Genomic DNA, 25678 nt, shown 5'->3' with positions numbered 1-25678 from the left:
CACTGGGCTAATCTCGCTACCTGAGTCCGCCTTTGAAGCAGGGAACACAGACTACAGTTCTGAGGGCGGTGCTCGGCCCCCGACACTGAAGACACGACGAGTGTCGATCAGTGAGCGAGATTATCCGGGCGCACTGGGTGCACTTCTTGAAGCCGCTGGAAGGCTTCGATGTCATGGGCGGAAAAATCACGCCGGCGAAGTCAAAATCCGAAATGACAGAAAAAGAGCACCAAAAATTTTTAAGGGAGAAAATCTCGACCGAGGCCGAAAAGAAGCCTACCCCGACGACGAAAGAAAACTTATCGGGGCAAAAAGCTGGAAGTACGGGAAGGGGTTGACACGAAACCCGGGGGGGGGGTTCCGGAGCACTTCCCGACACTTTTAAGACTTTTCCAAAGAAAAAAAAAAAAACACGTCAAAAATAAATTTGGATGCGCGAGGTCGACTTTCCGGGGCTCGACACGGCGATACACGACCGTACCGAGTGCGGACAAAAGAAGACTGGCCGGCTCGAGCCGGTTTCGGGCGGGAAGACGGCCGCGCATGCGCGGTGCGCGCGGGCGCGCGAGGACTAGCAAAGGACTTTGCTAGAGAAGTTTCCGATTGGAGGGGCTGCCGTGGACGTCACCCATCAGTGAGAACAAGCAGCCTGCTTGTCCTCGGAGAATTCATAGTTCATTATTAAACTAAAAATGAATGTGGTATAACCCACGTAAACTTGATCCTGATATTTCTTTGCCATTTTGGGATGCAGACCAAAAAAGTCCACCCAGCACTGCCCTTATGTCCCAACTACTGGAGTTGCTCTCTAAGGCCACTCCTGCCCAGCATAACACATCAACAGTCAGTGTCCCGAACAAAGCAAAGAAAGATCACCATCATGTATAACAACTTCATACCATATTCATTGTTGGTTTAACATTGAATTGATAATGAATGTGACTGTTAGGCAAACTAGAAGGACTGTGCAGGTCTTTATCTACTATAATCTACTATGTTACTAGTATTATTATTATTATTGCTATATAACATTTTTGCCTTTTACCTTCAAGCATTTGCACACAGGTTTCTCTGTACTCAGACTCGAAACCAGTCCAAGCGGCACAATATTTTTTATCTTGTCACACCCAATATTGAAGCCTCTGCTCTAAAGACAATGCTAACCTTATGTGATCCATCATCCAGATCTTGCTGTTGAAAATAAGGATTCTTCTCCACCTGTAGGTTCCAGCGATCCAGTTGAACAATAGTGCCATCTTCCACATGGCAGAGAATCTTTGAGACTGGTTCATCTGTGTATCCCTGGAGAATCAGAAAGATTTAAAAAGAGAAGAAAAATGATACTCAGGCAATATTTTCTTTGTTATTGTTGCTTAGTTTTAAGACTGAATAAAGACTTGCATTAGTTGGGCTCATTCCTTTCCTGATACAGTGTAGCAACTCTTACATACTGTAAATATATATCATAACAGCCTAAACATGCTGAGCTGATTCAGATCCAAAGTTTACTTTTCTGATTAATAGCACCATTTAGGGTGAAGGGTGGAAGATGGCCGCCGTATAAGACGCATGTGGAAGAACTGCTACGTAAGACCTCGGTAGATTTGATTACAACTGATTTCTGCTTGATTCCCCGTTGAGAACATCGCCGTGAACATCGCCGAGCCTACACTGCTCTCAACCGACTACTACAACAGGAGAACCACGAACTGCGAATAACCCAGAGCGGGTGAGTGCCTATGACCATGCTGCTAACGGCCCTGTGGAAGATCTGCTCCGTGAGACCTTGATAGATTTGATTATAACCGATTCCTGCCTGGTTCGATTCCCCGTTGTGAAGTTCGCTGCGGATGTCGCTGAGCCTATACTGCTCTTAATTTGTCTATCACTAACAGAAGAACCGTGAAAAATCCAGAGCGGGTGAGTGCCTATGACCACGCTGTTAATGGCCCACCTGACTTCTCCTGCCTCTGACACCGACGACTAGCCCACATACTCCTCACAACGTCGATCTTATTGTAATCCTGTTGGGAAGTCCACCGAGGGACGTTGCTGAGCCCACACTGCCCTTAGTCGGTTATAACTAACTGGAGCACCGCGAAAAACCTAAAGTGGGTAAGTGCCCGCAACCATGGCCTCCTATCCCTCCTGCCTTTAGCCTTTGACGATTTGCCACGATTGCCTTTCACGCCGTTTGAGCCCAACTGCTTTTAACTGACTATCACTAACCGGTGCACTGTGAAAAATCTACACTGCTCTTAGTCGACTATTGCTTATTGGAGCACCATGAAAAATCTACACTGCTTTTAGCTGACTTTTGCTAACCGGAGCACTGTGAAAAATCTATACTGCTCTTAGCCGATTACTGCAAACTGAGCATCGTGAAAAATCTACACTGCTCTTAACCAGCTATTGCTTACTGAAACACTGTGAAAAATTATAATGTGTGAAAGTGCCAGCGACCACGCTGATACCAGCCCAGCCTAATTGGCCTCTTAACTTCCCTGCAACTGACATTGATGACTAGCCACGGTTGCCTTTCACACCATTGAGTCTACATTGCTTTTAGCCGACTATCACCTACTGGAGCATGGTGAAAAATCTACATTGCTCTTGCGAATACCGTTTACTGGAGCACCAAGAAAAATCTACAACGCGTGAGCACCTGCGACCTCGTTGATAAAGGCCCAGCCTAATCGGCCCTTTAACTTCCCTACATCTGACACTGTCGACCAGCCACGATTGCCTTTCACACTGTTGTTTTTGACTGTAATCCCGTTGGGAAGCTTATTGTGGGTAATTAAAAAACCTATATTGTTTTCTGTCAAATATCGTTACTGAAGTATCACGAATAACCCACAACAACCCACTGCATCCACCTACCTGTACATGTGCGAGTCAAGGTTCTGAAGGAGAAACTATGGAATAATCCTCCTCGATAATCCACTCTCAATACCAAATCCGTCTTCATCAATACTAAGGATTGACAATTATCAACTCTACACTTTGAAAAGCTCTCGATTAACCCATCTTTGTATGCTACTACTGTCGAATACTAGTTATTCTAATATCCATAGGGAAACAATACTAAGATGAATATCACTAATCTATTCTTCATCATCTACTCACTTACCCTAATTCACCACATGCTTTCCACCCCCCTACCAGAAACTAACATTCCTACAATATGCATGCCTTACTGACCATCCAAACACAATACTTATTGCCACAATAACAACCAAAATAATGGAATCATTACCTTACTTGGACAACATCAAAAGAAAGGAAAAAATGGTCATAATAAACCTTCACAACCAGTTAATAGACAATTAAGAAAAATTAACATTATCCCTAACTCATCTGATCCCTTTCAAATAATTCAAATTGGATACACAAATGCAAGATCAGCTGTCAACAAGACAACTATTCTAACAGATTGGATTATTGACGATAACCTGGACTTACTAGTCATTAATGAAACCTGGATTCATATCCACAATGACCCAATACTAATAGATCTCTGCCCTCCAGGCTACAAAATAACCCACTGGCCTAGAAATGGAAAGAGAGGAGGAGGCACTGCACTAATTTACAAATCCCATTTTACAGCAATAACTATCTGTCTTCAACTATCTAGTTTTAAACAAGAGCTCAGTAAAGTAATGCAAGAATTGGATACAATTAAAGCAGCTTCTAGGACTGCACAGAGAAATAGCTTCTCACCACTCCCTCAAAGAATAAAACCACATAAGAACAGATGGTTCACAGTAGGCTCAGGCAGACTTCGTCATGTGACACAGAAGCATCCACCCGCACAAGTGTTGCCACTAAAGAATTCTTTTGCTCCATTACAGCACTGTAATGCTCCTGAAATAGAACTGAAGCAGAGGAAAAAGCAATAAAGTTGGAACAAAAAGACATGAAGGTACCCAAAGTGAAAAGACACCCCCAAATCACTAATGTTAAAACACATACCAAGAAATATAGGTGGAAAGCAATGGCCACAAATGCTCGTAGTCTAAGCAATAAAGTTCATGACCTTCAAGCCCTGATGTTGGAGGCAGACTTAGATGTTGTTGCAATCACAGAGACATGGCTCAACAGTTCCCACGAATGGGATGCAAGCATACCAGGCTATAATCTATTTAGGAAGAATAGAGAGGGTCGTAAAGGTGGAGGAGTAGCTCTGTATGTGAGGAATGATATCATGGCGACTGAAATGACAGGGACCTGGGGAAAAGAAGAAGCGATATGGATCACCTTAAAAAGAGAGGATAGAACTTCTGTCCACGTGGGTGTTGTCTACAGACCCCCCACACAATTAGAGGAACTAGATAAAGATCTGATTGCAGATATTCAAAAATTAGGAAAGAAAAAAGAGGTTCTGTTGATGGGAGATTTCAATCTGCCGGATGTAGATTGGAAGGTTCCGTCTGCCAAATCGGAAAGAAGTAGAGAGATCGTAGATACTTTCCAAAGTGCTCTGCTCAGACAGATGGTGACGGAACCCACGAGGGAGGGAGCGATGCTGGATCTGGTGCTCACAAATGGGGATAGTGTGTCAAATGTGCGAGTGTGTGCACATCTGGGAAACAGTGACCATCAAACAGTTTGGTTTGATATAACAGCTGAAGTGGAGGGCGGACACTCTAAACTCAAAGTCCTGGATTTCAAGCGTGCTGACTTTAGTAAAATGGGGGAATACCTGAAGAAAGAGATGATGGGCTGGGAGGACGAACAGGAAGTGGAAGGGCAGTGGTCCAGGCTGAAAGAAGCAATAAATAGGGCCACGGACCTTTATGTAAGGAGAGTAAATAAAAGCAAGAGGAAAAGGAAACCAATATGGTTCTCCAAGCAAGTGGCTGAGAAAATAAAGGCTAAAGAGTTGGCGTTCCAGAAATATAGAAAATCTCAAGAAGAGGAACACAGGGAGGAATACCAGATGAAACTGAAAGAAGCCAAGAGAGAGGTACATCTGGCGAAGGCGCAAGCGGAAGAACAAATGGCTAGAAATGTAAGGAGGGGCGACAAAAATTCTTCAGATATATTTGTGTAAGAAGAAGGACTAAAAAGGGAATTGTGAGACTAAAAGATACAGCGAACCGCTATGTAGATAATGATGAAGAAAAAGCCAATTTACTAAATAGATACTTTTGTTCGGTTTTCACTGAAGAAAATCCTGGAGAAGGACCGTGAGGGACTGGCAAAAGTACACCTGAGAATGGAATGGATATAGCACTGTTCACGGAAGAGAGTGTGTATCAACAACTTGGAAAGCTAAAGGTGGACAAAGCCATGGGATCGGACGGGATCCACCCCAGAATATTGAGGGAACTCAGAGAGGTCCTGGCGGTTCCTCTTAAAGATTTGTTTAATAAATCCTTGGAGACTGGAGAAGTTCCGAGGGACTGGAGAACGGCGGAGGTGGTACCTCTTCACAAAAGTTGTGATAGGGAAGAAGCTGGAAACTACAGGCCGGTAAGCCTCACTTCGGTTATTGGAAAAGTAATGGAAGCCATGCTGAAGGAAAGGATAGTGAATTTCCTAGAAGCCAACAAGCTGCAAGATCCGAGACAACATGGTTTTACCAGAGGGAAATCGTGCCAAACGAATCTCATTGAATTCTTTGATTGGGTAACTGGAGAATTGAATCATCGACATGCTATAGACGTAATCTACTTAGATTTTAGCAAAGCTTTTGACACGGTTCCTCACAGGAGGCTCTTAAATAAACTAGATGGGCTGAAGATAGGTCCCGAAGTGGTGAACTGGATTAGGAACTGGTTGATGGACAGACGACAGAGGGTGGTGGTAAATGGAGTTCGCTCGGAGGGAAAGGTGAGTAGCGGAGTGCCTCAGGGATTGGTGCTGGGGCCGATTCTGTTCAATATATTTGTGAGTGACATTGCCGAAGGGTTAGAAGGTAAAGTTTGCCTATTTGCGGATGATACTAAGATTTGCAACAGAGTGGACGCCCGGGAGGGAGTGGAAAGCATGAAAAGGGATCTGAGGAAGCTAGAAGAATGGTCTGAGGTTTGGCAATTAAAATTCAATGCGAAGAAATGCAAAGTGATGCCTTTAGGGAGTAGAAACCCACGAGAGACGTATGTGTTAAGCGGGGAGAGTCTGATAGGTACTGAGGGGGAGAGGGATCTTGGGGTGATAGTATCCGAGGATCTGAAGGCGACGAAACAGTGTGACAAGTCGGTGGCAGTAGCGAGAAGGTTGCTAGGCTGTATAGAGAGAGGTGTGATCAGCAGAAGAAAGGAAGTGTTGATGTCCCTGTACAAGTCATTGGTGAGGCCCCACCTGGAGTATTGTGTTCAGTTTTGGAGGCCGTACCTTGCGAAGGATGTTAAAAAAATGGAAGCGGTGCAAAGAAAAGCTACAAGAATGGTATGGGATTTGCGTTCCAAGACGTATGACCAAAGACTTGCTGACCTGAACATGTATACCCTGGAGGAAAGGAGGAACAGGGGTGATATGATACAGACATTCAAATACTTGAAAGGTATTAATCCGCAAAAAAATCTTTTCCGGAGATGGGAAGGCAGTAGAACGAGAGGACATGAAATGAGATTGAAGGGGGGCAGACTCAAAAAAGTTGTCAGGAAGTATTTTTTCATGGAGAGGGTGGTGGATGCTTGGAATGCCCTCCCGCGGGAGGTGGTGGAGATGAAAACGGTAACGGAATTCAAACATGCATGGGATATGCATAAAGGAATCCTGTGCAGCAGGAATGGATCCTCAGAAGCTTAGCTGAAATTGGGTGGCGGAGCAGGTGGGGGGAAGAGGGGTTGGTGGTTGGGAGGCTAGGATAGGGGAGGGCAGACTTATACGGTCTGTACCAGAGCCGGTGATGGGAGATGGGACTGGTGGTTGGGAGGCGGGAAATACTGCTGGGCAGACTTATACGGTCTGTGCCCTGAAAAAGACAGGTACAAATTCAAGATATGAGTTTATCTTGGGCAGACTAGATGGACCATGCAGGTCTTTTTCTGCCGTCATCTACTATGTTACTATGTATAGCAGAATCTATGACACCACAACTTGAAATTGCTTCGCTTAATATCAACCATCCCACCTTATTTGATCATCTAAACATCATTCTGTTTTATAGACCACCAGGAAACTGGCAAGAATGCCAACCACATTTCATGGATTTCATCTCGAATACCTGCTTATCTAATTCTAATCTGCTTATATTAGGAGATATAAATTTGCATCTAGAAGATCACAATGCAAAGAACACACAAGAATGCAAAGATTTTTTCCAACTCTGGGAATTCAACTGGATTAATACTCGAGCAACCCATATCAAGGGTCATACGCTTGACCTCATCACACACAAATTCTCTTCAGATCAAACCTTTACAATAACAGATATAAATTGGACAGAGGTACCATGGTCAGACCACTTCAAACTAAATATATCCATGCAATGGTGGATAAAAAATTTGAACCAGAAACAAGAACGAAAAACTTTCACCACAAGAGGCCAAATCGACCTGGTATTGTTCTGGCAACAGTTTTACATGAATGAATGGACAGCACAAATAGACTCCAATCAATATCTTTTAAACTGGGACAACAGATGCAAGAACATACTTGATACAAGCACCATTACAAACAAAAACATCGCAAAGACATAATTCACTCCCTTGGTTCAACGACGACCTGAAAAAACTAAAAACTCAAACAAGGAGACTTAAACGTGCATGGAATAAAAAGAAAAATGAACAAACATTCACTGAATGGAAACTAATGCTAAGAAAATACAAGTACACCATTAGACAAACTAAAAAGTCATATTATAAATCCAAAATTGGGCAAGATTATAAAGATTTACTTAAATTATTCCAATCTATACATAATCTTCTAGATACCACACCGGTCACCTCAACTAATATAGATACCCCATCAGCAAATGACCTAGCTACTTACTTTAATGAGAAAACCATGAAACTAGGATCCACCTTACCAATTAACTCCTCCGACTATGTAAAATTCATTGACTACTTGGACCCAACAATTGATGAATATCCAGTAGACCGAATCTGGACAAATTTCCACTTAGTAACGGAGGATACCGTCACCCAAGTGATCAATAAATTCACCAAATCCCATTGCAAACTAGATGTATGCCCAGTTACTTAATAAAATCTGCCCCCCAACATTTCACAACAGATCTCAACACCTACCTAAATCATATGCTTCAACATGGATCCTTCCCTATGGATAAAGGAAATGGATAAAGGAAATATCCTACTCACACAAATTCCCAAAGACCAGAAGAAAAAATTAAACGATATTACCAACTATTGCCCAGTTGCATCCATCCCTCTGGTAGTTAAGTTAATGGAAAGTCTGGTTACCAAACAACTTACCGACTACTTGAATAATTTCTCAGTATTACATGCATTCCAATCTGGATTCTGTGCTAATCACAGTACTGAAACAGTCCTTACAACACTCCTGACCAAATTCAAACAAATCATTGCAACTGGTAATAATGTTCTTCTCTTACAGTTCGATATGTCCAGCGCGTTTGACATGGTCAACCATAGTATTCTATTAAACATTCTAGAACATTTTGGAATCGGAGGAAATGTACTGAATTGGTTTCATAGTTTCCTAATGGCAAGAACATACTAGGTGATATCTAATTCAATCATACCATCACCATGAAGACCCGAATGTGGAGTGCCTCAGGGATCACCACTTTCACCAATTCTTTTTAACTTAATGATGCTACCACTGGCTAGATCACTATCCAACCATGGCCTAAACCCACATATTTATGCTGATGATGTTACGATATACATTTTGTTTAAAAATGACATCAGAAATTACAGATAAAATCAATCTCAGCTTCCAAATAATGAATTCATGGGCGGATGCATTCCAGCTAAAACCCAATGAAGAAAAGACGCAATGTCTCATCTTATCATCACAGTATAATAAAATCAACAACACCAAAATAAATAAACCAAGCCATACTCTTCCTGTTGCAGATACCCTGAAACTCCTGGGGGTAACAACTGACCGAAATCTTACCCTAGACAACCACGTGAAAACTGTTATAAAGAAGATGTTCCATGCAATGTGGAGGCTTAGAAGAGTTAAGCCTTTCCTCCTGAGGGAGACATTCCGCAAACTGGTGCAGTCATTAGTATTGAACCATTTGGACTATTGTAATTCCATCTATGCAGGATGCAAGGCACAAACTATTAAGAAACTCCAGACTGCCCAAAACACCGCAGCCAGAATTATTTTCGGAAAAGCGAAATATGAAAGTGCCAAACCCCTTATAGAAAAACTACATTGGCTCCCATTAAAAGATCGAATTGCATTCAAAATTTGCACCTTGGTTCATAAAATCATTTATGGAGAGGCCCCATCTTACATGTCTGACCTAATAGACTTACCAGCAAGAAACAACAAAAGTTCATCACGCACTTTCCTAAACTTCCACTATCCCAACTGCAGAGAACTTAAATACAAATCTATACATGCATCTAGCTTCTCATACATCTGCACGCAACTATGGAATGAATTACCAAATACCATAAAAACAACGCATGATTTGACAACCTTCCAGAAACTACTGAAGACTCATTTGTTTAAAGAGACTTATAAAAAGAAAGAGGAAGTGACATCACTACAGGCTATGGCTGCCTAGTTTGTGTTCTCCTCCACTTGACTCCTGGAAAGAGGTGATATCCCTACCTGCAGACGGAGATAAGGGCTAAAATCCTAGAGAGCACGCAGTGGTGGTGTCCAGCGTCTGTATTTGGAAATCTTGAGTGAAATCTTCATGGCGGGGCGGAAAGAGGCGACTCGAAGCTCTGGGTGCTCGGCTGGTAAGGCCACTATGCGCCAGAAGGCTGCAGCTCTTGCATCATTGTCGGAGTCGGACTCTGCGCTTTCTATGGATGAGGCGTGACACTCCCCCATGAAAAAGGGAATATCCGCTGAAATGTGCAAGATGTTGAATGGAATCCAGGCAGCTATTAAGTCTTCTAAGGAAGAGATTTTAGAAACCATCACAACGCTGAGCATGGACCTACGCGAGTTAGGCGGGAGAGTTGAGGACATTGGACTCAAAATGGATGAGCACTCTGAGTTGCTGGAGAATCAGGGGAAAAGCGTGCAGACTTTGGAAACAAAATATGCGGATTTACTGATGACCTGGAAAACCGAGGGAGAAGAAACAACTTGCGCTTTCGAGGTGTGCCTGAGGGGGGGGGCCACCGAGGACGTGAGAGTGATTGTGGGATCCCTTTGTACCTCATTACTGGATCTGGCACCGGGAGAAGCGCCCTTGGAGTTGGTCAGAGTGCACCGTGCTTTGGCTCAGCGAAAAGATGGCAAGTCACGGGATATAATTGCCTGTTTTCACAAATTCACAGATAAGGAACTTGTTCTTACTAAGGCACGTCAATCCAAGGACTTGGATTATAATGGCTCCCAAGTCACCATTTTCCAGGACATATCGCAATTTACTTTGCAGCAACGGCGGTTGATGAAACCTGTGCTGGAGGTTCTGTCCAAGGAGAAGATTCAGTACCGATGGGGATTTCCCTTCTCTTTGATTTTTTCACTGCTGGGGAAAAGACATCAGGTCCAATCAGGTTACTTCCTGTTCCGGGGCAGAGGGAGCATGGAACGAGCGAAGCTGACAGGCGCGCGGCACCCCCTCCCCCCCCCCCAGCTGGTAAAAATGCACCCGGGGGGGGTGTCATTTCACTGGGGGGGGGGGGGGGGGAGGTGTCGTTTCGCTGGGGGGGGCCCATCGGCGATCTGCCCTGGGTATCAGCCGCCCTAGGAACGCCACTGCCAGTGGGTCAGCTCAGGTCTTGTGCAAGCTTGGTGAACAAAGGCAATTGCTTGACTCCATTTACTCAGAGCACCTTAGCATGTTTCAAGCAAAATGTAGGGTGAGCTCATATAAATTTGCTAATAAGGTAGGGCGCCTTCTTGCCATAAGGATGCGTAGGCAAAAGGTCGAGCGGTCTATTTTAAAGACATGAGACAAAGGAGGGGGAGACTTAGGTAAATCCGAGCAAATACGCAAGAGATTTGGGGAATTTTATAAAGCTTTGTATGCTCAGGAGCTTAGCCTTCCCTTGGACTTAGTAGATCAATACTTGCAGGAAAGTGAACTGCCATCCCTGAGTCACCAGCAGCAGGCACTGTTAGATGAACTGGTCTCCCCCAAGGAAATTCAGAAGGCCATAAGCAGCCTACCAGCGAGTAAGTCCCCGAGGTTGGACGGACTGCCCAATGAGTTCTATAAGAAGTTTGTTCCTGAAGCCCCGCTTTTAGTAGATTTGTTTAATCAGGTGGGGAGGGGGGGTCTCTGCCGCTGTCTATGATGGAGGCATGGATAGCGGTATTACCCAAACCAGGAAAGGACCATTCTGAATGTGGATCCTATAAACCCATATCGGTGTTAAATGCTTAAAAATCTTGGCTAAGGTTTTAGCAAATCGGCTGGCCCCTATTCTCCCAGTGCTTGTCCACCCGGACCAGGTGGGATTTGTCTCCTACAGAAAAGCGATGGATAATATTAGGAGAGTGGTGGACACGGTTCCCCACAGGAGGCTCTTAAATAAACTGGATGGGCTGAAGATAGGACCCGAAGTGGTGAACTGGATTAGGAACTGGTTGACGGACAGACGCCAGAGGGTGGTGGTGAATGGAATTCGCTCGGAGGAGCGAAAGGTAAGTAGTGGCGTGCCTCAAGGATCGGTGCTGGGGCCGATTCTGTTCAATATATTTGTGAGTGACATTGCCGAAGGGTTAGAAGGTAAAGTTTGCCTATTTGCAGATGATACTAAGATCTGTAACAGAGTGGACACCCAAGAGGGAGTGGAAAACATGAAAAAGGCCCTACGGAAGCTAGAAGAATGGTCTAAGGTTTGGCAATTAAAATTCAATGCGAAGAAATGCAAAGTGATGCACTTAGGAAGTAGAAATCCACGGGAGACGTATGTGTTAGGCGGGGAGAGTCTGATAGGTACGGGCGGAGAGAGGGATCTTGGGGTGATAGTATCTGAGGATTTGAAGGCGATGAAACAGTGTGACAAGGTGGTGGCCGTAGTTAGAAGGTTGTTAGGCTGTATAAAGAGAGGTGTGACCAGCAGAAGAAAGCCCCACCTGGAGTATTGTGTTCAGTTTTGGAGGCCGTATCTTGTTAAGGATGTAAAAAGAATTGAAGCGGTGCAAAGAAAAGCTACGAGAATGGTGTGGGATTTGCGTTCCAAGACGTATGAGGAGAGACTTGCTGAACTAAACATGTATACTCTGGAGGAAAGGAGAAACAGGGGTGATATGATACAGACGTTCAAATATTTGAAAGGTATTAATCCGCAAACGAACCTTTTCCGGAGATGGGAAGGTGGTAGAATGAGAGGACATGAAATGAGATTGAAGGGGGGCAGACTCAAGAAAAATGTCAGGAAGTATTTTTTCACGGAGAGAGTAGTGGATGCTTGGAATGCCCTCCCGCGGGAGGTGGTGGAAATGAAAACGGTAACAGAATTCAAACACGCGTGGGATAAGCATAAAGGAATCCTGTGCCGAAGGAATGGATCCTCAGGAGCTTAGTCAAGATCGGGAGGCGGGGCTGGTGGTTGGGAGGCGGGGATAGGGCTGGGCAGACTTATACGGTCTGTGCCAGAGCCGGTGGTGGGAAGCGGGACTGGTGGTTGGGAAGCGGGGATAGTGCTGGACAGACTTGTACGGTCTGTTGTGAAGATCCTTCCCTCCGCCAGAGGGTCTTCGGGACCTTGCCTCCACCCTGGCCACTCAGCCTCCCGGCCCACTGCAGTCCACAGGGCAGGGCTCAAAGAAAATAAATTTCAAAAAGGCAAAAGTCACCAAGCTCCTTTATTGTCAGGGATTCACAGTTCAGTAACTTGCAAAAGGAATCCTGCAGCCCTTCAAACAGTGGCTCCTGCTTTCCTCCCAGGGCCCAGGTACAGCAAAAAAAAAAACCGTGCAGCTCTCTGCTGCTTCAAGAAAAAAAAACAGTTGGAGCCAATTTAACAGTCCCCAAAGATAGATCCCTTTGTAATCCAACTTTACAACCAAAAGGAACCCAGGTAGCTGGGCCCCATGCTTGGGTTTCTGCAACAGTTCAAAACCCTCAAAGTTCTTTGGGCCTCAGCCCACAAAAAGAAAAACAAAACCTGTAGCTTACTTTCCCCTCCCCCCACACAAAAGAAGGTTTGTTTTCCCAACAGTTCAAAATCCCCAGGGCTCAATGCCTTATCACTCAATTCAGCCACACAGTCTCTTCACCAAGACACAGCCTGAACTCCTTTGGGGAAAGAGGAAAGGATCCCACCCATTCAGGGTCACTCTATTACTTCACTGACCCTCCTCCCGCATGACCTTTCCACTTTCAGCCCAGCTCTGACGCCAAGAGTTCACCTGGTTTTTCAGTTTAGTTTTCAAGGCATGAGCCCAGGCAGAAAGGTCCATGGGTTCCACAGAGCCTGTCTCCTGCTCCTGCTCTCCAGCAGCTTGCCAGTCCATGGACTCATTCTCCTCCTCTCTGGGCAGCTATTCCTTTCTTACTTGATTAGGTTCCAGGTGCCCCTCCCTTGCCTTGTCAGAGCCTTCTCCCGGGGAATGCTGGGGCCAATAATCCTTATACCAGGGTTTGCCCCGGGGATGCTGGGAAATGTAGTCCTTCTCCCACCTCCATTTCCTAGGGGGCACTACCTTTTCCCTTCTCTCTCTCTCTCTCTGAGGAACAATTAAAGGTAAGGCTCTGCTCTGTCTCCCTCGGCTCTTGAGCCTCCTTCCTTCTCCCCCCTCCACTTCCATCTGTTCAAAACCCTTATCCTCCCCTTCACACTGTGCCAGAGCGGTGGTTGGAAGGCAGGGCTGGTGGTGGGGAGGTGAGGATAGTGCTGGGCAGACTTATACGGTCTGTGCCTGTGCCAGAGCCGGTGGTTGGGAGGTGGGGCTGGTGGTTGGGAGGCGGGGATAGTGCTGGGCAGACTTATACGGTCTGTGCCTTGAAGAGGAGTAGAGTGGCCTAGTGGTTAGGGTGGTGGACTTTGGTCCTGGGGAACTGAGGATGTGAGTTTGATTCCCGGCACAGGCAGCTCCTTGTGACTCTGGGCAAGTCACTTAACCCTCCATTGCCCACCGCATTGAGTCTGCCATGAGTGGGAAAGTGCAGGGTACAAATGTAACAAAAAAAAAAAAAGAGCACAGGTACAAATCAAAGTAGGGTATACACAAAAAGCAGCAAATATGAGTTATCTTGTTGGGCAGACTGGATGGACCGTGCAGGTCTTTTTCTGCTGTCATCTACTATGTTACTATTATGTATTTGGCATAGAGAAATCAGAGGCCGCTTTGTTCCCTAAGCCTCGACGCGGAAAAAGCCTTTGATCGGATTCACTGGCCCTTTATGTATAAGGTTCTGGAGAACATGGGGTTTGGAGTGCAGTTTAGGAGGTGGATCCAAGCCTTTTACGATTCCCCAAGGGCCTGTGTTCGGGTCAATGGCGGAAATTCTGAGTTATTTACGTTGCACAGAGGCACTATACAGAGGTGTCCCCTGTCGTCTCTGTTGTTTGCTATGGTAATGGAGCCCTTTGCGGCCCGTGTACGATTAGACCCTCACATCTCAAGAGCTAGAAAAGCAGATAGAACTCATAAAATGGCCCTTTTCGCAGGCGATGTACTGTTGTTTGTTACGTGACCGCTGTCCACATTTCCACACCTTGAGCAAATGATAAAGGAATATTTTGCAGTGTCCGGATTCAAGGTCAATATGGCAAAATCTGAAGCCTTGAATATAACACTCCCAGAGGATGTGGTGGAGTCCCTAAAGATTTCCTCCCCCTTCCGATGGGCCCATAAACAAATTAGGTATCTAGGGGTGAACTTGACCAGGGAACTACCTGAACTCTTTAATGCAAACTATAAGGGGTTGGGAAAAAGTATAGTGGACGACTTAGAGCGCTGGGGAGACCTGGGGGTTTCATGGTGCTATTCTTAAAATGAATATACTGCCCCGCATGCTGTACCTTTTTCAAGTGCTGCCTGTGATGATGCCCAGGCGATTTTTAGCCTCCCTACAAGATAAGATAGTGCGGTTCGTCTGGGCAGGAAAACGCCTAAGGCTAGCGTGGTCCTTGTTATATAGGGAAAGAAAGAGGGGCGGGCTAGGGGTACCCAATATCACATGGTATTACAGAGCAGCGCAAGGGAAAGAGGGGTGCCAAAATTATCCGGACCGGCAATGGATACATATAGAACAACATTCATTGGGCGAAACGCCACTGAGCGCCTTAATGTGGCTACCGAAGCCTTTTAGAACTCTGGACGAAGGAGCCTGCCCCTCCATAGCAGTCACCAATGGCGTAGCCACAGGTGGGCCTGGGTGGGCCAGGGCCCACCCACTTTGGACTCAGGACCGCCCAAAATTGTGACACTCTTGCTGTGGCTGGTGGGGATCCCCAAACCTTGCCAGCTGAAGATTTTCTCTCCTTGGGCATCAGCGCTCTTCCAAATGTCAGCCAGCAAGGGAACAGCAAGGGTGGTTGTAGCTTCTCACTCGTGGTGGGAGGGGGTCCCCCCGTTAGCAAAATGGCTTAATAAACTGAGGTATGTGCGAGAAATGGAGAGATTAATGGCTGAGCGCAAACAACAGATGGGAAAATGGTAATTAGTTTGGAAATACATTCCTTCTGATGCTCTGTAAGCATAGCAGGATTGGTGAGCGAGTGATACGAATGAGAGCGGCCAGTTGTGTCCTTAAAGGTGGGTGGTGGATAGGGGGGAGGGGGGTGGGAGTGGGTGGGTGGTTTACTAGACCTAATAAAACTTTAAAAATTTGAAGTTTGGAGATGTGGATTTTGGAAAGTTGAAACTGTTTCAGGTGGCCATGCAAGTTGTATTAGTGGATTATTTGTATAAGCATTAGAACAATGCGCTCTTGCTGATTGTAGAATGGGTTTTTTTTCTCTTGTCATGTTTCATTGGACAATAAAGACTTCTTACAAATAAAAAAAAAAGAGACTTATAAAAAAGATCCTCTATAATGAATTAACTCCTAAATTACACCAGAACTAACTTTTATTGAACTCTCCTAATTTGATTACTCTAACCGCATTCCTATTATTGAATATTATATCTTGTCCTGCTCTCATTTATGTTATGAATTATCCATATAACTTCTTCTAGTTTTACCTAATTTTCTTATGAACCTTATTTGTAATAATATTCTGAACTTCTTATTCCGTTAATGTGATTGCCATTGCAACATTATGTAAGCTACATTGAGCCTGCAAGTGGGTGGGAAAATGTGGGATACAAATGCAGCAAATAAATAAATAAATTTAGATTATAACTGTGCATTATAAGGGGTCGATTCAAAGGCACTCATCCAGGTAGGAGGGATATCAGTGGCACTAATCAGATAGTGCTACTGAATTCCTCTGACTGGCTTGACACTATCCAGATATTCCCAGGGTAGTCAAAGGGCAGAATTTTGGCAGAGCTGTTGTGATATGGTTAGCAGCATAATTCAGATCACTAACAGGATAGCTTTTTGGAGACAGTTAGGAGAACAAAAGGATTGTCCTAACTTTATCCAGACAGCTATCCAGTGAGCAACCTAAATGTCACCACTAACCAGATGGCACAACCAGACTTCAGATATTCAGCTTCACCCCCTATCTGGATATTGCTGCTGAATATACAGATTTATACTACATGTGGCAGCTGGCATTAAAACAAACAAAGAAAACAAACAAAAAAACACTGACCACCATAGGCCCAATATTGGAGGATACGAGGGTTTTTTATTTGTAAGTCAATCAGCTTGCTCCAAGTTTTATGTTCTGCCCCCTTTCTTTTTCTTTTTCTGAAGTATCTTTATTCTGTACTTTATATCTCTCCTGGAAGTATGTCTCAATGTGGTAAACTGTTTAAGAGAAGATAGAGGAGTATAGTATATGGAGTTCACATGGAGGAGAGAAAAGTGAGGATTGGAATCACCCAGGGAACTCTGTTGTGATCAATTCTGTTCAATATGTTTCTCAGAGATACCTGTATAGCCAAAGGATTAAAAGGAAATGTTTCCCTTTTTGTGGATGAGTGTATATCCTTGATGGAGTAGACAAAATGAAAGTTGCAAAAAAAAAAAAAAAAAACTAGAAGGCTGGTCAAATGCATGGCAGTTATGCTTCAATGTGAAGGCATACAGCTGAAACATTTAAGGTGCAGAAATCAAAATTAATTCTATGCGAAAAGTGGCAAAGGCTAATGGGCGCAGACCAGAAGCAACGATGGTAAAACAGTGTCATATGAAAAAGGCCAAAGCCAGAAGGATGCTGAGCTGCATAAAGAGAATCATAGCCAGTAGATGAATGAAGTTATAATACTCCTGTACAGTTTGTTTGACAAGCCTTACTTGGAATTCTGTGTTCATTTTGGCCACCATATCTAAATAAGGATATATAGAGGCTAGAGAAAGTTATTAAAAAAAGCAATTAAGTGGCATGGGATTTGGGAATCTATACCTACCTCCTAATTCTATAACATTACATGCACATTTACAGGCCCTCCTCCAGATTCTATATAGCGTGACTAAATATGTGGATGCAAATCGGGGTGTATTATGTTTAATACACGTAACTTAATTGTTTAACCAGTCAATCAGTGCCTATAATTGGATGTTAACAAGCAATTATAAGCACTAATTGGGACTAATTAGAATTTACACAATCTTTCTGTGACCAGGGGGGGTGTCGGGTTCGAACCAAATTTAGACCAAGGAGAGCTGCCAGGCTTCTGGGTAAGTTTTGTGGTTTTTTCTCTTTTTGTGTCCTTTCTTTTCTTTTTTGTTCTGTTTTGTGTTGTATTGTGTGCAATGAATCGGGGAAATTAGTGAATGAGATTTAGAGTGAGGACCCTTTTTCAACCTGGGGTTGCTATAGTATAAGAAAAAGTTCACGGTACCCACTTGTAAAAAGTGCAGACTTTTCTTTTTGTCTGGGACTGCTATAGAAGAGGTCCGTGGTTTGGAACCCACTCGAGTTCATAGTCTGTGAGAAGACTACAGATAATAAACCATTCCGTGCGTACGTTAACATAGACAGTTGGTAGGAATTTGGAATTCCTGGACTGACCGTTTAATACCCATGGGAAAATTTATGTGTTGCTGTGTTTGTGTTGTGTACCGAGATCTCAGAAGCAAGGGACTCTTTACAGAGACTCTAAGTTTATGCATAAACTTAATCTAGATGCATACTGTGTTAAGGTACAAAGACAAGAAAAAAAAAGAAGTATTTGCTGACTCTTTTCAATGTAATGTTTATTGTACAGTTTGGTTGACAAAACATGATCTTTTCTGTTTCAGAGGCAAGTTTTCCCTGATTTCAAATGTTAAACCTGCCTTGTGCAGCCTCTTAAAATTACTTACCTTGATTTAAATAAATGGGAAAAGGAGTTTGGATTTGACAGATAGGAAATTATGAGATCATTAATCTTGAGAAGGCAGGAAATATTTCCATCCGGTTTTAAAAACCAGGACTGTAATTTACTTTCACCACTCACTGCCAGTACATTTCTCCCTGCCTCCCCTCCCTTTTGGGGAACAGTTTACAAATTAGAAGGGAACCAGGATGTTGTTATGTGTGGGGGCAGAGGGGACTGGGCATGGCAATGCAGAAATAGGAAGAAAGAACTGACAGCAAGACTAGAAAGGGAGTACAAGGGAGAGGTTACCTTGGAGGAAATAGGAAATATGAGATGGACAGAGGATGTTGAAATACTGCAGGTAGGAGAAGTTTATAAGTGCCCTGAGAAGCCCATGATTGCCCCAATAAAATAATCAAAGAAAAGTCTGAGCTCTTCCTGTAGCTGGACTGGGGAGGTAATTGATAGCTTGGAGAAAGGAATTGTTTTACATTGTATTCATGCTCAGAATAGCTTTGAGGGAGTAAGATGGAGTAAGGTTAATCATCTAGAAATGATTAATTGAACTGCACTAGTCCTTCTTTCAAGATAATAGACCCATTTTGTATGAAAAATGTGTTCGTTAACTGAAGTTACTCTTTTTTTGTTTGTGTGTGTGTACTCTGAAGGAACCTGTTTTATACTGTCCTGCAAGGGGCACCTTTGTTTCATCCTCTGTCTTCCTTCTACTGAATAATCTTGTCTTCTTACCTCCTGTATCAATTGTGATTTAAACCCAAAGGGAGGTATCAAAATTGGAACTTGATATTTGGAGATACAATAGCTGTTTTTTTTGCTTGCCATCTCTATCCTGACTTTTGCTACGATGGCCCGAATTGTGATAGCAAACAAAGGATAAAATTTATATTTAATACAATATCCAATTTCCAAATTAGGAACATTACAGAGAACTAATTTTTGTACATCTCACTGTTATTAGCTTGGGTTCAAGGTTTGTCCTTGATGGTATAAATTCTCTGTATTATGTTTTATGGTTAAATAACTTTTCCTTTCACTGTGAAATTTTCATTTAAAACAATGTAGACAGCCTAATATCTTTGGTATGTTTTATTTTGAATTCTGCTTTATGTTAGTGTCAACATTTTGTTTCTAATATGCAAGAACATCATATAGAATGAAAAAGGGAAGAAATTTAATGGAAATTAAATCATTCTATATGTAGATTAAGATTGCTTACTTTGTTATAAAATTTGCAGTCTTCCTGTATAATGTACTGGACTTTACTGCTGACTGCTGCTGCTGTTTATCATTCTATATGTTAGTGCTGCCGGGCATACACAGCGCTGTACACTGACATGAAGAAAGATGGTCCCTGCTCAACAGAGCTTACAACCTAAGTTGCTGCGATAAGAAAAGGTCACAAAATAGGCTGTGGAGTGTTTTGGCTAGGAGAATGTATGGACCCTGTCCGGGTGGCAATTGGAGAGAAAAGTGTGGAGAGATCATTTACTTTTGTCTCATTATTTGTAACACCTGGTGATGATAAGATAAACAGTATTCTTATTTAAGTTTGTATTTTACTGTCAGAAATATTTATTTATTAGATATGAAAATTAAGTTTGTATTTTAATCAATATGACCAGACTGACTTTGAATTTTTCATGACATTCTCCCTGTACAGGTTCATAATTGGATTCTAATAGATATCTTTTTGTTTTGAAACCAGAGTCCTGCTAGTATCTTTGGTAAGGGAACATTTCCATAACATCCACTACAATTGCATAACAGTATTTTGTGTTGTTACCATGCCTTTCTAGGCAACGGCCTAGTCTGCTTTAAATTATTTAGTCTTTCACCACCTAAGAGATGCATTGTTAGATTTCTTGAGACCATTATCTGAGTGTAAATTTCCAATTATTGTTATACCTATGACACATGTTTTTCTATAAATGACATGTCTAATGATTTTTAAGCTTGTTTCTCACAGACCTGACTACCCAGAAAACCACAATTGTAATGATTTAAATGTATGTTTTGAATTGAATTGAGAACCCTTGTGAAGAAGTTGGAAACTATTTCTAAATCAGTTTGGAAAAATTATATAGGTAGTTACAGACCTGCTTAAATGTATAGGAAAGTCTATTTGTAATGAGAGCTGAGAGCAATTAACTTTATTTTAAATTAACTATCATTGAACCTGTGTAAAGCATAAAATCTGAGCACAGAATTGAGCACACATTAAGTGAATAGTTAGTCAAACTACATGAGGTCTATAAAGAGGCCCGCTTTGCCCTGCTCTGTTTAAGTGATTTATTGTTTGGAGTCATTTTTTTTCTTCAGGTTCCTCAGACTGTCCTTTTGCCTTAGTTGACACATTTCAGTACAGGCAGAACACCACATCATTTGAACCCTGACTATGTGACCACTGCCAGCACTAGTTTTTGCTGCAATTGTGTTAGGACTGATGCTCCAATTCCAGAACCAAGCCTGATCATTGCAGTCTCCTCTGTCTTCAGAACTGTCTGCCTATTACTGCAATGAACTTTTTGAGTAACATCCTGGAATGCTCTCTAGTTGTGAACAATTCTGAATTTTTCTGTTTTGCTAAGTATTTTAGTTTTCTCTTTCTTGCTCTTCTTTTGTTATGGTGTTTCATATATTGTCTCATGTTGCACAAGCCATGATACTGAGACAGGAGAGAGAGAGAACAAGGTGATTGTAATATGTATTAGTTGTTATGTGACTAACAGCACGCAAGGTGCACTCAGTATTGATAGGAAAATGTGAAGAGAGAGGACACTGTACTTTACTGAGGGATGGAAAAGCTTTTCCTCTCATAAATTCTATGACAGATTATGGATTTACGGGTGGCACCCAAGAGGGCACCACTAACAGTCAGGACTGCACCCCAAAGGGACTTGGGAATTTCCCCTATGAAATGTTGTTTTGGATTACCCATATTTGACATTGAAAGATAGGTATTTAAATGAAATAAATTCTCTCTCTTCCTCCTTATCTCATTTAAGAGAGAAAGGGTTACTGCCCCAAAACTCCACTACTTGAATTTGCTGTTCACAAGACCCAGCTGGGAGACTGGGTTCTGGTCAATGCTGACCACACACACACTATACCAGTATCAAGGGACCAGTAGTGACCCCTGCAAATTCTCCTTTGAATGGATAGAGATAAACGACAGAGGATACAAGATTGTGAGAGAAAAGGGGGAAAAAACACTACATGACTAACTCCTACACCAGACCTGCTTTGAGCTGGGATCCAGGCCCTGATGATACCTGCCTGGGATCCAGTGACTAGGTTTTGTACGCTGTGTGAACCTTAAATAGACATTTGGACTACAGGGCCAGGGACATTCATTATAGGGGAAGAGCACATCTTCTATGGGTGTGCTAAATAAGGATTGCACAGGGAGACATATCACTACCCGACCCCACAGAGTTGAATTGGTAACCTTTTGGATCTTTACATATGACATGCTGGGAAGGGGTTGGCAACCTTGGTACTTTCGCAGGCCAAGGGGGAATCGAGTAATTGAGTTGTTTAACCTTGTTAAGATTAGCAGACTGTCTTCTTTTAGCATAGGGGCAATACCAGTACCTCTCCTTGAATAAGGTACATATTTATATCTTCAGAACAAACTATAGCAAGTCATATGCTTATATATTAGTGAGCCATGTGTCAAGCCATGTCTCAACAGGTGGGGTGTATGGTAACTATAGTAACAAGAATATTTATAACAATGTGAGTTTTATAATACTGTAAAAAAATTAATTAAAAAATTTACTGTTCATGATGTATGCTTTGTGCTAAGCACAAATTTCAGGGAAGACAGGTTTAACTCCCTTTGAAATTCTGTTTTGGCAGACTGCATATGATCCCTCAGGTTTGCCCCACTGGAAAAGAGTCATGAGGGGGCTGAGGAATCACTGGCAACATATATGAAAAGAATGTTAATTAACAAAAGAGGTTTCTCTGTCTAATGTGATTCCAGATCAGTTTGAACATCCTGAACATACTGAGCCTGAAAAGGTCAAGCAGGAGACTGGGTCCTAATCAAGGTCATCGAGAGAAAGAACTGGGCCTCACCCCGCTGGGAAGGTCCATATCAAGTACTCCTGAGGAACAAAGTACTTGGGTACACCTGTCACACTGCAAGAAGGTAGCAGGACCTGGAGCTCAGATCAGGAAAACAGAATAGACCAAGTGACTGTCTAGTTTGGCTGTTCCAGCATTACCAGTTCAGTCCAGTAAGTCCTGCAGGCCACCCACTCCTAGGGGGCTCAACCTCTGGGAAATGATGGTCAGAGCAGGTGAAGTCTGATAGTTCCAGTTTCTGCTCATTTAGCCTGTTCATCTACAGCTTCAGTTCTAGTCTGGGTGCTCTGATCCTGCTTGTACTACTTGTGACAACCAACATTCTCGCAAGGGTGAGCCCGGCTAAGCAAACAAGAACCCAAGTGAGAATTTAAGGTCAAAAATGGAGGCCTTGACATCTGATCCAGATGACCCACGTGAACAACTGACTGAAACCACAGTTTGGAGTCTGTTTGGACAACTGGAAAAGAGGACAGCAATCAGGACCTTAATCGATAGACAGAGAACAATCAGACTGGTCCTTGGAGCAATCTGTGGTATGACTCTAGGATCATCCTCCTTTTCCAGGTTTTGGATGCAGTAAAAAGGACATCAAATCCAGGAGCCTCCATGAATTTGTGAACTGAAACCAAAGGGTTCAACAGAGGACAAATGACTCTATAGTATTTCATGACTGTACTGGAATATCACATTTTGGTTGCAAACAAATGTTAGAATTCAAAGTAAATCAGTGTTACAAGTTGTGTTTATCTGCTATATGTTGTAACACAATCAGTTAGCCTCTGAAACAAAGAGCATAGGGAAACATTCATGGTAAGATATTTTCCTTGGACAGTCCGACAAAGGAAATAATGCATTACATAAATCGTTCCATCCCATTGTGATGGAATTGATTGGTCATTTTTGCTCATGGTAGTAGGCGGGGTTAAGAAAAATTTTTACCAAGATCCAGAGAGGCTATGATGTCCTACTCTAAGTGATCATATGGCATTAATGTGGGAACAACCTTTGTCCCTGAGCAGTTGGAGATGGAGCTGGTCTCTAGTAGTATTGCATGTCATACTTATGTGAGTGAAGGCACATGAGTGGGATTGGAAGCCTACTAAAACTAGAGCAAAGCCAGACTCAACCCAAAAGCTCCCGAACTGAATAGAACAGATGCCAAATGACCGTAGAAAACTTGATAAATGGTGAATACCTAGCACCCAAAATAAAAGATGAGCAGGAGCAAACAAGTAATAATGGTGAGTTATTTACTCATAATAGTCACATTTCTTATTAGCTGTCATGCTCCAAGGTTACATGTACACTATTCCTAGGCTCATACAGTTAGATATACCTATGTAAAATGGTCTAATATCTTTACTAATTTGTTTTTCATAGAATGAAAGGGAGGAAAAGTTATAAAAAAATGAAATCATTCTATGTATGTACTGTACCTTATGCTTACCTTAGAGAAATGCATGCTAGAATTAGTTAGGCCTCACTGCAGAATAGAGTAAAGAAAAGGTCATTCATAGGCCATGACTGTAATTCACTAGCTGCTTAGCAAGGAAATAGATTGAGCCTTATCTAAGGGGCCAGTAGAGGGAGAAGCAAAGAAATGTTTATGGTGACCAGAAAGTTCTGCAGCTGTGAAAACTTGCTAGAAGCTGTGGTCATCACATTGGTATGCTTTAATGAGCTAGAAGTCTACTTATCTCTTTTGAGAAACATAACTTCAAAGGTGACTTGTAGAGCTATAGAAATGATATATAGTTGTAGTAAGAAGTGATTGCTTTTTACCTCATTAAACCTGTTGGTTGTTAGATAGCAAGTTCTTTGTCTATTTAAGTCAGCATTTGAGAGTTTTTAGCCAGACTGCCATCAGGATTTCTACCCTGATGGTTTGTCTCTCTGTGCACACTGATCTAATAAAACTGCAGAATTTGTTCAGAATCCTGAGAGTGTGCTTTTCTTTGGTGAGAGAGAGATTTGAATTTTCCTAACACTTACCCACAGTGATGTCCTCTTCAGGACCTCTCGCATACTGGTAACCATAAAATGATTTTCACTATCAATGTTTTTAATAGGTTATCTCATGACCACCAGGTTTCAGATTTGCTCTCTTTTAGTTTCTCCTCTCCCTTTCCATCCACCATGCAGGACTCCCCCCCCCCCCCCCCATCTGCTATGCAGGACTCCCCTCTCTCCATCTGCCATGCAGGGTTCCTCCTCCCTCCCAGCCATCTAGGATCTCTTCTGTCTCTCTCTCATGCCCCCATCCAACATCACACCCACTGTTTCTTTCACCCGATCACCATCTATCTCTTCCCTATCACATCACCCTTCTGTCGCTTATCTTCCAGCATCCAGCTTTACCCTGACTTTTTCCTCCTCCCCTCTATCCAGTTTTGCCTGCCTCTCCCCCAGTACTCCTGTCTCTCTTTTTTCACCATTCAACATGCAACATCATCCTATGCCACATCCCCATTCTCTCTCTCTTTCTCCCCCTCCCCTCCCCCCAGCCAACCAGTATCTCATCTGTCTCTCTCTCTCTCATCCCCCCATCCAACATCACCCCACTGTTGCTTTCACCCCCTCTTCACCCAACATCACATCTCTCTTCCTCATCACATCACCCTTCTGTCTCTCATCTCTCAGCATCCAATTTTACCCTATCTTTCTCTCCTCCTCCCCTTTGCCTGTCTTTTCCCCAGTGCTCCTGTCTTTCTTTCTTTTTTCCCCATTCATCATGCAATTCCATCTCTCTTCCCCTCACCCCACCATTGGCCCCATCTCTCTTGCTCTCTTGTTTTCCGTCCCCTCCTGGTTACTGACAGGTCCGTGAAGTCCTAGAAGAAAGAACTGCAAACTTACCTTAGCTTCCCTGACCCTCACTCACTGGTTTGCCTTATTGTCTCCCTGGTGACTGGCTGTGAACAAAATGAAGGTGCTTGTGGGGTCATAGCTCTATTGTGCGTGCCGCTGCTGATTTCCCTGCTCCTCCGTGAAACAGGAAGTTATATTATAGAGCTAAAAAATGAACTTGTGGAGACAACATGGTTTTACCAAAGGGAAATCGTGCCAAACGAATCTCATTGAGTTCTTTGATTGGGTGACAGGAGAATTG

General features: G+C 43.1%; 1 protein-coding gene across 1 annotated transcript in view; it reads right to left on the bottom strand.

The window, feature by feature from the left end:
* Positions 1–25678, bottom strand: part of DGKI (diacylglycerol kinase iota) — a 1705262-nt gene that overhangs the window by 825449 nt on the left and 854135 nt on the right. Inside the window, 1 exon segment of the mRNA XM_030215620.1 lies at positions 1165–1302. Within this exon segment, the coding sequence (XP_030071480.1) occupies positions 1165–1302 (138 nt within the window).

Source organism: Microcaecilia unicolor, chromosome 10 (genome assembly GCF_901765095.1).
Source record: "Microcaecilia unicolor chromosome 10, aMicUni1.1, whole genome shotgun sequence".
NCBI lineage: Eukaryota > Metazoa > Chordata > Amphibia > Gymnophiona > Siphonopidae > Microcaecilia > Microcaecilia unicolor.
The sequence above is the reverse complement of the archived record's forward strand: the minus strand, read 5'-3'. Positions and strand labels throughout refer to the sequence as shown.